Genomic DNA, 12,862 nt, shown 5'->3' with positions numbered 1-12,862 from the left:
TTTTTCTTTTTTTTAGCACTGAGGTTAAACCACATCAATGGAACAATTCAGAACAAGGCAGTTCCTAAACTGACTGGCTCAGGAGCCCATGTAGTTGTCTTCGTGAGCCCTGCAGACTGGCTTCCCCCGCCTACCACCAACTGCCTGCCACCCACATACTCACCATGAGGTACATGGCCCCAGAAGGGCGGATGGGCCGGAGTCCAGGGATGGCAGCCAACGCCCCATAGCAGAGATCCGCATTGGACTACGAGAGGAGACAGAGACGTCAAGAATGAAAAGTTAAGCAAAAGAAAAACCAAGTCATTAAAAGGAGAGCCCACATCAAAGGCAGAGAACCTAAGTTTGCTCTCCTGGCATAAGGGGTAACAAGATAAAAACTCTGCCACTTGAAGCTTTTGGCCAGGAGCAGGGTGGATTGCCAGAAGTTAGAGAAATGTATGGGTAGATATTTACACTGATGCCACCTCCTGGTTTGGAAGCCCCATAATGGAGCATTGCTCCAGAAATGAGGAGCCATTATTCCAAATTCCACTGGTGGTGTTCCTTGTCTCCCAAAGTGGAAAGTCATGGGCTGCCCTTACCTTGAGGAAGCTTAGAGTGTTGTGGTAGAACTCTTGAGGGGTGCGATGCAGGATGCTTTTCAGAGCTCCCTGGACAAGGGTGCAGGGTCCCAGGATCCGCTGACTCAGCTTCACCAGCCCATCTCGGATCTAAAAGCCCCCCCCAGCAAACACATTATTTAGCCTTTCTTAAGCATCTCCACTGTGGAGATCCTTGTTCTGCCAATTCTTTCTATCAAGTTTTTAATCTCTGGAGAAGTGCTGGTGCCTAGTGTCATTCTTAGATCAGACCACCTAGGTTTGTAGCCCAGCTCTGCCATGCACTGGCTGTGTGACTCTGGGCAAATTATACAACTTCTCTGTGTCTCATATTTCTCACCTGTAAAATGAAGGTAATACTAATACTGGCCTCACAGGGTTGTTAGGAGAATTAAATTGAAATAAAGTACATAAAGCACTGGCACATTGTAATCCCACAAACAATATTAGGTATCATTACTGCTATTGTTTCCTTTTTTGTGGTACTAAAATTGGAGGTAGATGGAACTTCCTCACCAAGACAGAAAAACTGAGTTTTGGAGAGGAATAACTAGTACTGTCTTTATCCAGCGTCTTTCCAGGCACACGGAACTACAGGGCCAAAAAGAAAGAAAAAAACTCCCTCCTTACCACTGTGCATGCAAAGTAAATAAATAAATAAACAAATATTTAGAAAAATATATATATACATATAATCGCCCCTAAATTAGACATACTATTTCACCACATTGCTCTCACCTCATTGCCAAAAATATCTCTTCGGTCATGGATGAGGATCCAGCCCATCCTCCAGCCAGGAACCAGCCAGCGCTTGGCCAGCCCCCCACAGGACAGGATGGGGACGTTGCTGCTGAGAGTGGCTAGAGGTTCAAATTTGGAATCTGAAAACACCTGAGGAGAAGAGGTACTTGTTACAGTTGTCTTCTGGTTTACTTTCCTCCAAATCCCATGCCTCGCAAAATTTTCCTTATATCACTAGGGACAGGGTCTCAGATTTACGGGCTCATTCCTACCCTGAAGCGTGATTGGGATCTCAAGAGCCTTCAGAGGGGACTATCCAAAAACATTTAACCCAGTATCTAGTCTAGATTAAAGGAAGCCTAAAATGAGGAAACTGACCCCAGCCCTTGGCTCTAGGGAATGAATGACCGTTGGAGTTACAGATTTCACAATAATAGATGGGTCCATAATCCCTTATGTGAAATTCCTGGGCTCAAGTATGTTGCAAAATGTAGAATTGTTTGGATTTTAGAAAGGTTATAGAGCACATGTACCATATATTATATAACAGCCGCAGGGCAATCTGGGACAGCACTCCTTATCAAGCAGAGTAACTGTTCTGCCCCTTTCCTTACCCTCTTATATAGAGCCATAAGTGAGAGAAATAAAGATTTACAAATATCTTTATATCAGGCCAAGTCAGGTTTTGCCACCAAATGAATTCCAAAAATCTTTGGATTTTTGTAGCTTTTTGGATTTTGGAAAACTGGCTAAGGGGTGGTTATCTGTATATCTGTTTAGAGCGCAGGGATACTGATTAATGCTGTACTGAAATGATTAGGATATGCTTCTGATTATTCTAGGTGCCACATCTAAAGGTGCCATGAGATAACTTGGGATTGAGAGTATGGAAGTGATGCATCCTACCCAAGACTCACCATGTCTCCATAGATCTCATCAGCTAAGATGGGGACACACTGCCTTGCAGCCACTGAAAATAAGAGAAACATGCTGAAATCATTTTTAATGTGAATTGCCTTAGCATTTAATATTTACCTGGGCTTATTATACTTTGCATTTCATGTTTGTCTGTTTCATCTTCCTCTTTAAGAACTATAAACTCTTCTTACACTCTTCCAGGGTACAGAGCCTAAATTTGCTCTTTAATTAACTAGATATTTCAAACCCTCTCTTCCACGTGATGGGAGTGGTGAAGAGGCAAGTATTTCCTCTTTTTCTCCTTCTTTCAGGAAATTCCTACCTTTCCAGGGGCACACCACTCACTAGGGATCCCAGTGGAGCCCTCCCACCTCCATCCTAGGCTTGGAACTTAGTGAAGGACTCCTTTCTCGTTCCATGAAACAGCTGAAGGATTCCATCCCCATCTTCTCCCCTGTCAAGTGAAGTCTGCTGGACTTACCTGCCAAAATTTTCTGGAGATGACTTCTACTGAACACTGACCCACAAGGGTTTGATGGATTATTGACAACGAGACAAGCTGTCTTTTCATCAATCAGAGATTCCAGTTGTTTCAGGTCAATTTCCCAAAACTTCTCTGGCTGGGGAGGAAAGAAGGGGGAGACTAAGATGATTCTGAAAAATGTAGGAGGACTACTCACTTCACTCAAAGGTATAATGTAGGGCTTCCCTGGTGGCGCAGTGGTTGGGAGTCTGCCTGCCGGTGCAGGGGACACGGGTTCGTGCCCCGGTCCAGGAGGATCCCACATGCCGCGGAGCGGCTGGGCCCGTGGGCCACAGTTACTGAGCCTGCGCGTCTGGAGACTGTGCTCCGCAGCGGGAGGGGCCGCGATAGTGAGAGGCCCGCGCACCGCGATGAAGAGTGGCCCCCGCTCTCCGCAACTGGAGAAAGCCCTCGCACAGAAACGAAGACCCAACACAGCCAAAATGAATAAACAAATAAATAAATAAATTTATAAAAAAAAAAAAAAGGTATAATGTAAATAACAAAATGTGTCTGTGGCCTCGACCACCCACTTCCAGATCTTTCTCTGCTAAGATAATGGTCCTATATTTTTATGAAGTAGTAATTGAGCTCTTGTGTCTAAAATTGAAAAGTCATTTACCAATAAATTGTAGGGTTTGACCTCGATTCCCATAGATTCAGCCAGAGTCCTGTAGAGAGAGAAGCCAGGTCTGGGAACTAGGATGTTTTGCCCTGGGTTGGCCAGCACAGCTAAACAAAGTTCAATAGCCTGACTGCAGCCACTTGTTAGAATGACATCCTGTGAAGAATAGAAAAGTTTCATTTTGTTAGGGGTTCCAACAGCAACAGGAGAAAAGAGGTTATCAGATGAATGAGTGGGAAGCAAAAAAAACCTTATTTTTACAAACTCTATGTAAAGTAGTGGGGACTGTACAAAGCCAAAATTGAAAGAAGTGAATATGTTTATATATGTGCATATCTAAAAGTTGTTGAAAATGTTGGCCACTTGAGAGAAATAAATCACTTAAAAAAGGACGGGTTGGCTGTGACTCAGCAGACCTCCACGAGAGATCATTATGACCTTGGACTTTTTTCACCTGGTTATTTATTGACTTTTGACCAGAGATTTGAAACCTGACTCTCTTCTGAAAGACAGATATAGGGCACCTCTTAATGTTAAGAAATATTGACCCCCATCCAGTGGACAACAGAGCAGAGGGTAGCATTTAAACTTGGCCCTGCCATCAATCCAGTATGCCATGGAACCTCGATCTTCCCATCTAAGTGACCTTAAGGGCAGTGAAGGAAGCTACAGATTAATAAAAGATCCTATTGGTAAAATGAAAAATTTCAATTATTTGATGTTTATGAATTATTGTTTTTCAATGATCTTCTGCAGAGAATCAAATATAGGGTGACCTCTGAGTCCTTTAAGCCTCCTTGAGACAGACACTATATGAGTTGTATGCAACGTTATTATCATACTATAATGACATTAAATATAATCACTGATTAGTGGCCTTCCCGTATGAAAAGTCCTCGAATTGCCAAAGGGAAATTATCCTTAGTTTTTTTTCCACTTGAAACCCTTACTCCTCATGGAACAGAAACAAGGAAAAGGGTAGAGTTTGCCCGATATTGTTCCCAAGCTGGTGCCTCGTCTAGGGCTCACCTTAGCTTCCAGGGGTGCCTCGGGGCAGCGGTAATAAGAAGCAACCTCCTCCCGACTCGATAAGTAGCCTGAGAGAACAGAGCAGAGTGAGGAAGCTGGAAGTTTTCATCCCTCAGCTGACAGCTTTGCCCTTAAGTCAACAGGGCTTCGAGGCTACCTGCTGCCCCAGCTCAGAGCACATACAATTTAGTTTAACTCTCTGTCACTATAGATAAAGGAGATTAACTTTATATCTTACACTTTTATAATGAGCACAAATGTATAAATAATAACAAAAAGAGTTCCCCAAACTATAAAATACTCTGCAGCATCTTGGTTACTGTGATTATGTTTTATTTTATTTTAGATTATTTAATCTAAAATTTAGATTAAATAATCTAAAATAGGATTAGATTATTTAGGATTTAGATTATTCCTAAATCCCTTCCAGGTATTATATATTTTGAAAACTTGTAATTAATGAATTCATTACCTTGGGTCCATTTTAACTTTTTCACATTGTATTGTATACCTATTAGTATTTTTCCTTTTCAATTATATTGAGGGACTTCCCTGGTGGTGGAGTGGTTGAGAGTCTGCCTGCCAGTGCAGGGGACGGGGGTTCGAGCCCTGGTCCGGGAGGATCCCACGTGCCACAGAGCAGCCGGGCCCATGCGCCACAACTGCTGAGCCTGTGCTCTGGGGCTTGCAAGCCACAGCTGCTGAGCCCATGTGCCACAACTGCTGAGGCCCCGCGCCTGGAGCCCATGCTCCGCGTGGGGGGGGGGGGGGGAAGGGGGCCACCGCGGTGAGGAGTGGCCCCCGCTCGCCGCAACTGGAGAAAGCCCATGAGCAGCAAGGAAGACCCAACACAGCCAAAAATAAATAATATAAATTAAAATAAATTTTAAAAAATTATATTGAAATTAAAATTTTTTCCTTTTAAATTATATTCTCATACAATAGTTCCAAATGTTGGCTTACAAGCTTGAAGTATAGACAGTTTCATACAAATTATTATGTTTTACAAAATTGCTCTCCAGAAAGATTGTCTTCAGTTACCAAGACTAGAGGCAATATTTCCTAATGTTTGTTAAATTAATAGGTAGAGATAGGTCTCTTGATGTTATACAAATTAGCACTTCCTTAACTACTAATAAAGAAGAGTATTTTCTAGATATATATTATTATCTGTGTTTCCTTTGGCATGAAGTGTTCATATCCTTTGCATTTTGTCAAATGGAGACTTGGTTTTGGGTTTTCAGGTTAAGTCAGTTTCCTAATACTTTGGATATAAAATTCATTATAAACTTTTAAAAAATTTTATTGAAGTATAGTTGATTTACAATCTTGTGTTAATTTCTGCTGTACAGCAAAGTGATTCAAGTTATACATATATACATTCTTTTTCATATTCTTTTCCATTATGTATAAACTTTTTTTACAACTTAACTTTTGGTTTTATTTTGTTTTGATTTTTATTTATGAAACGTCATAAAATGTAAATAATCAACCTAAAAATCACATCCCTGATATCTCTTTAAAGTGTTTTTAAAATTTTATTTTAGCATGAAACTGGATTTTTATTCTGCATTAAGAATATGTTTCTATGCGCACATATACACAGGGGGGAAATGTGCGACACTGAAACAAAGTCAAGGAATCACTTATTTTACCAAAATGTTTAGGGTAGAAATGTTTAATAGATGGAGAGAGTTAAACCTAAATAAGAATAATTTCTTTCTGTCCTAAACAAAACTTCTATCCTCCAGTAGGTCAGCTCATTCTTTGCTGTTCTTGGTTTTTTTGTTTTTGTTTTTTGTTTTTGCCTTGAAACAAGCACAATTACATTGAGAGTGTGATTAGGACCGTAATTAAATTAAACCTTGAATGTGTAGAGAAGGAGAAATAAAGCCAAGAAGCTATTTACACAGGGCAGTAATTAAATTAATTTAGGAGCTAGAGGGCTTTGTAAAGAAGCAGGTGCAGCCAAACTCAAGGCCTCCATTTAGAATTAGCGATGAGAGAATAGGAGTGTTATTTGAGAAATAAGTATGTAATGGGAACCTAGAGCAGGGAGGTGCCATAATGCCAGAGGAAGCCAGGAAAGAAAGACCTTGATGGCTTGAGGTTAAGCATGCTGAGACTCCTTTCCCCAAATCCAACAGCCATTTTATCTTGGCTTCTTCTTAGGAATTATGCATCAGGAAAGCAAAGAGGAGTGCTAGAAATTTATTCCTATTAGAAGAGCACTAAAGATTTGGAAGCCACCAGATTAGAGTCTCAGGAGGAATTTACCGGTGGAGGGGGCATAGCCATTATACTTCCCCGAGTCAAGGGCATCTTTTATTGCTTGGGTAACTTCAGGATCTGTAGGCAGGTTTCCAAACACTGTAGGGTCCCCTTTTCATGGGGGAAAAAAAAAGAACCGCCAAGAGGTTAATCTTCCATGCCCAGTGCTCAGACCCACCCTCCACTTCCATCCTCTCCAACCAACCCATGAGGATGGGGGTGGGAGGAACAATGCCTGCCTCTCGGTCAAGTGTCTCCAACTCACCAATTGACAGAGCAATCGTGGTCTTGTTTGGATTTGGCTTCACCTTCATGCTGTCCACAATGGCCCGGATGGGATTGAAAGTTTTGTTGGACATGTCCGAGGGCCTCACGGACCATCTGGCCTTCCTGCCTTTCATTTTTCCCGGCACAGAGCTTCTCCCAGGGATGTTGACATGCACATCCAGCACTGAGGGGAGGTTGCCATGGTCGTGCAACTGAATCATGTATGGGTCCATCACTAACAAAGACTATGGGGAAAAAAAGGGGTCGCTGTGACACTAAGAACAGGCATCATCCTGGGGGGGCTACAGTTGGACCTAAACATTGGGGTGATTTCACCAGACATCTCTTTCCAAACTCCTTTCTCATGTAAAGTAACTTTGTTATGAATGTGGGGAGTTTTAAGACTTTTCCCTGAGAAGGAAAATAAGCAAGAGCCCATTCTACAATCTTAGCCGAGAGTGTTCCATCAAATACTTACCTACTGTGAGATTCGCTGTGTGCAGCTGTAATCCCCAAGAAAATTTAACCACGCTCTCAGTGAAACCAAGGAAAAATGACATGAGAACTGTTAAACAATGAAAGCATATGTGTTCCTTCCTTTCCATGCAAGGAAGAGTCTCCCTAACACTTCAACAGACTGTGTCTTGTCCGGTACAAAGAAGAACCAGGAAGAACCATTCTACGTTGTTAGAAATTTAGTGTTAATATCTTCATTAGTAAAAATAAAGCCCCATTCCATAAGCATCTTACTGTCCTGTGGATAAAGAAGTCAATACACCACAAAGAAAAAAGTGCGTACTCCAAATCACCATCACCAGATTAGCTGAAGCTTGAGATTTTACCTTCTGAGTAAAGGAGAAGCAGCTCCCAAGTAGCCAAACCAGGAAGTCGTCTTAGTTCTTTGGCAAGTTACAGTGACAGTGAATTCAGATGCAACCTCTGACTCTTGAAATAGTCCCACAAATGGGCGTTGGGCCTGAAACTTTCATGCTATTGGTTCAGGTGAGAACTGAGCAGCCAGCCCTCCTCTTCCCTCCCCTCCCCACTTTTTGCTTCTTTTTACCTCTAACCCTGCTTCCACCTACACCACCAAATCAGGAATTTGAACTCGCTCTGTGTTAACTCTTTCCGCGTACTTTGTGAGATGTTTGAAAGGACTGTCAGAGAGGTAGTTAGGATTACAGTTGGTAACTTTTATTAAAACTTTTTTGTTACAGAACAACCTATTAAAATTTCAATAGTACAGAAATGTATAGAGTAAAAAGTGAGAGTCTTGCTATCTGTATGTTCCATTCTCACTCCCAGGGCCAGGCAGTGGTAATGATTTGGCCATTTCTATCCATTCACCAAGATGGATAGATGATAGTAGATCAATTGATCTATAGATGATAGATAGGTAGATAATGATAGTAGATCAATTGATCTATAGATGATAGATAGATAGATAGATGATAGATTAGATGACAGATACATAGATACAGAATTTTATGTATTTTCAAAACACAGCTGAGATCGTGCTCTACAACTTGTCAGGCAGCATGCTTATTTACTTCCTACATCTTGGGCTCCTTTCCTTGTCAGTCCACAAAGTTCTACTCCAGCAGGAACACACTGCACAGTCAGAGTAAACTAAGGCCCCCTCCATAAATATCTTACCTCCATAAATATCTTAAAAGTACACGGTCTCCAAGGCAACCAAAACCTGTGCAATTGTGAATTCTCCTTCATTTTCCTGTTGTGGAGCTACTGGAAAAATAAGATGTCAGGTGAGATCTAAATAAAAAACTTTGCTAAGCAAGCACAGCAGAGATCTCAGCATTCCTGTGAGCCTATGAAAAGTACCACCCACCCAAGGGTTAAGAGGAGCCTCAGTGACCCCATGGCTCAGATCCTATCTGTTTATTTATTGAGAGACAAAGAGCTGTTACATAAGCTCTGTCTTCTCCAGCTGCTTATCGGTGATTTGAGTCTCCAGTGGGGTTGAATAACCTTTTATTTCTCTGGTGCTTCTATCTCTTAGTGCTTTGAAAGACTTACCTAATGCATTCTCTTCCCCTCTCCAGTGAAGTGAGCATTTACCACTTCATCTCACCAGTGGAGAAGCAGAAGCACCAGGCAAGGGCAGGAAGCCAGTCAGGTCAAAGAGAATTTAGGTTCTGAAGCCCTGAGCCCTGAGCTAGTAATCGAGGCTGCTCTGTTTCAAAAAGCTATGTCTACAACATCTAAAAAGACAGAAAAGGAAAGACTTAAGTCAGCTCTGCTCTTTGGCACCCTATAGCAATAGGTGAATGGCTTGTTTTACTAAATGCAGTGAAACATTGTACAGAAAGAAGTATAGGGGCTTCCCTGGTGGCGCAGTGGTTGAGAATCTGCCTGCCAATGCAGGGGACACGGGTTTGAGCCCTGGTCTGGGAAGATCGCACATGCCGCGGAGCAACTGGGCCCGTGAGCCACAACGACTGAGCCTGCGTGTCTGGAGCCTGTGCTCCGCAACAAGAGAGGCCGCGACAGTGAGAGGCCCGCGCACCGCGATGAAGAGTGGCCCCCGCTTGCTGCAACTAGAGAAAGCCCTCGCATAGAAATGAAGACCCAACACAGCCAAAAATAAATAAATAAATAAATAAATTTATTTAAAAAAAAATAAAGAAGTATACTTCACAGGCTGGACAGACTGCCCTTGGTTAAGTTGCCAAGTGAGAACATGGTGTTATTTCCAAAGCACATAGGTTTTGTCAGGAAAGAAGACCACCCTTTCCTAAATGCTTTCATTCCACCACTGCCGCCATTTAAAACATAACATGTAAAATATAACATGTATGTGCTGGAGAAAATCAGAAAAAATTAAAAGCATTTATAATCCACCACCGCTCTTAATACATTAGTCTTACTTTTCCCCCACAAAGTTTGGATCTTGTTCTATATACATATTTTTTAAATTGAGATAAAATTTATATAACATAAAATTCACCATTTTCACCATTTCAAAGTGTAGGATTCAGTGATTTTTTTAGTTCATTCACAACACTGTGCAACCATCACCACCATCTAATTCCAAGACATTTTCATTGCTCCAGAGAGAAACTCCATACCCATGAACTAGTCCCTCCCCACTTCCCTCCTCCCAGTCCCCCCAACCACTAATCTACTTTCTGTCTCCATGGATTTGCCTATTCCCGATGTTTCATACAAATGGAATCATACAATATGTTATCTTTTGTGTCTGACTTCTTTCACTTGGCAAATATTTTTCAAAGTTCATCCATGTTGTAGTGTGTATCAGTACTTCATTCTTTTTTATGGCTGGAAAATAGTCCATTGTGTGGATATACTTCATTTGTTCATCCATTCACCAGCTGCTGGCCATTTGGGTTGTTTCCACTTTTTGGCTATTATGAATAATGCTGCTATTAACATTTGTATACAGGTTTTTGTGTGAACATATGTTTTCAATTCTCTTGGGTATATACCTTGGGGTAGAGCTGCTGGGCCATATTATGGATAGTGTTTGCATTGTGAATTTTTAAATTATATCATGAATATTTTCCCATGTTATGAAAAACAGTCCATCATAGAGGAGTACCAGAACTTACTGAATAATTTTCCTATTGTTGGACATAATGTGGAGTCTAGTTTTTATCATTGTAAGAAATGCTGCCAAGAGCATCATTTTATGTAAATATCGGTTCATACACTTTACTATCTCCTTAAGATAAATTTTACTATCCATTGACTTACTGAATTGAAGACAATAAACATTTTGCTTTTACTTTTACTCTCCTAATAATTAAAGTATAATATATCGTCATATAATAAATTCAAATTTAGATGTTTATGAACTAAACCCTTAATACCTTCTTACCCCATAATCCCATTCCATAGAGATAGCCCGTTTAGCCATTTCTTGGTTATCTTTCCAAGTGTCTTCAGTGTCTACACAATAATTGTACACCTGGTTTTGGAGTTGTTCAAAATTATATATATACTATATGTTTATTCTGAAGCTGCACTGTCTCTTATTGTAGCCACTATTCATAAGTGGCTATTGAGTACTTGAAATGTGCTTTGTCTGAATTGAGATGTATTGTTGGTGTAAAATATACATCAGGTTTCAAAGACTTATATAAATACTGTAATGTAAAATATCTCATCAATAGTTTTATATTGATTACATGCTTAAATAATATTTGAATTTATTGAGTGAAATAAAGTATACTATTAAAATTAATTTCATCTATTTATTTTGACATTTAAAAATATTTCTATTAGAAAATTTGAAATTACTATGTGGTTTGCATTCCATTTCTATTGAATAATGTTCTATAGCTTGCTTTTTTTTTAACATCTTTATTGGAGTATAATTGCTTTACAATGGTGTGTTAGTTTCTGCTGTATAACAAAGTGAATCAGCTATATCTATACGTATAACCCCATATCCCCTCCCTCTTGCGTGTCCCTCCCACCCTCCCTATCCCACCCCTCTAAGTGGTCACAAAGCACTGAGCTGATCTCCCTGTGCTATGCGGCTGCTTCCCACTAGCTAGCTATTTTACATTTGGTAGGGTATATATGTCAATGCTACTCTCTCACTTCGTCCCAGCTTACCCTTCCCCCTCCCCATGTCCTCAAGTCCATTCTCTACGTCTGAATCTTTATTCCTGTCCTGCCTCTAGGTTCATTAGAACCTTTTTTTTTTTTTTTAGATTCCATGTATATGTGTTAGCATACGGTATTTGTTTTTCTCTTTCTGACTTACTTCACTCTGTATGACAGACTAGGTCCATCCACCTCACTACAAATAACTCAATTTTGTTTCTTTTTATGGCTGAATAATATTCCATTGTATATATGTGCCACATCTTCTTTATCCATTCATCTGTCTATGGACACCTCGGTTGCTTCCATGTCTTGGCTACTGTAAATAGTACTGCAATGAACATTTTGGTACATGACTCTTTTTGAATTATGGTTTTCTCAGGGTATATGTCCAGTAGTGGGATTGCTGGGTCATATGGTAGCTCTATTTTTAGTTTTTTAAGGAACCTCCAGACTGTTCTCCATAGTAGCTGTATCAATTTACATTCCCACCAACAGTGCAGGAGGGTTCCCTTTTCTCCACACCCTCTCCAGCATTTATTGTTTGTAGATTTTTTGATGATGGCCATTCTGATTGGTGTGAGGTGATACCTCATTGTAGTTTTGATTTGCATTTCTCTAATGATTATATAGCTTGCTTTTTAAAAAGTCTTAATAATATGTTGTGTGGACATTCTTTCCATTTTCGTACATAGAGATCAACTTAATTCCTTTTAATGGCTACATAGTGTTCAGTTAACCATTCCACTGTTGTTGGCTATGGGGCAGCTTCCAATTTTTTCTTTCTATTACAAATAAATCATATTGAACACACATTATTTATGATTGGGAATTTTTATGAATATCCTGTAATTTGTGGGATAATTTCCTACAGGAAGAATCACATTTCAAACACTGATAGACCTGCAAATTGATCAAATAATAGACTATAGGGAGAAGAGACAACACAAATATGTCTTATTTTGACAACTTCTTGGAGTTCAGACCAGCTGTCAGAACCACATATCCTGCTTGAGATGTGACACAGGGAATCAGCTGAGTGTTACAGCAGTGGTTATCCAGGTGGACAGAATCTCAGGGATTAAGACCGCCTCTTGACATTGGCCTTTGCAAGAGTTAAGTCAGGCAAAGATGAGATTGTCTCAATGTTAGAAGCTATTGCCACTCAAGGTTTAGACTTTCAAAGATCCCAGCTACACTGGAGACTCAGGTTCAACTCGCCCTCCCACACACACAGCCAATAGGCTTGGTGTCCTGTCCCCACCTCGACATTATAAACCGGGAGCCTTAGAT

General features: G+C 40.5%; 1 protein-coding gene across 1 annotated transcript in view; it reads right to left on the bottom strand.

The window, feature by feature from the left end:
* TAT (tyrosine aminotransferase) overlaps positions 1-12,862 on the bottom strand; it is a 49,851-nt gene that overhangs the window by 2,665 nt on the left and 34,324 nt on the right. Inside the window, exons 2-10 of the mRNA XM_059904231.1 lie at positions 6,975-7,221; positions 6,716-6,820; positions 4,439-4,506; positions 3,407-3,565; positions 2,743-2,881; positions 2,261-2,313; positions 1,341-1,493; positions 585-713; positions 164-247 (exon numbers count right to left, since the gene is read on the bottom strand). Coding sequence (XP_059760214.1) covers positions 164-247; positions 585-713; positions 1,341-1,493; positions 2,261-2,313; positions 2,743-2,881; positions 3,407-3,565; positions 4,439-4,506; positions 6,716-6,820; positions 6,975-7,221 — 1,137 coding nt within the window. The remainder of the gene's footprint in view (positions 1-163; positions 248-584; positions 714-1,340; positions 1,494-2,260; positions 2,314-2,742; positions 2,882-3,406; positions 3,566-4,438; positions 4,507-6,715; positions 6,821-6,974; positions 7,222-12,862) is intronic.

Source organism: Balaenoptera ricei, chromosome 19 (assembly GCF_028023285.1).
Source record: "Balaenoptera ricei isolate mBalRic1 chromosome 19, mBalRic1.hap2, whole genome shotgun sequence".
NCBI classification, from domain to species: Eukaryota; Metazoa; Chordata; class Mammalia; order Artiodactyla; family Balaenopteridae; genus Balaenoptera; species Balaenoptera ricei.
This window is presented reverse-complemented; position numbering and strand designations above follow the sequence as displayed.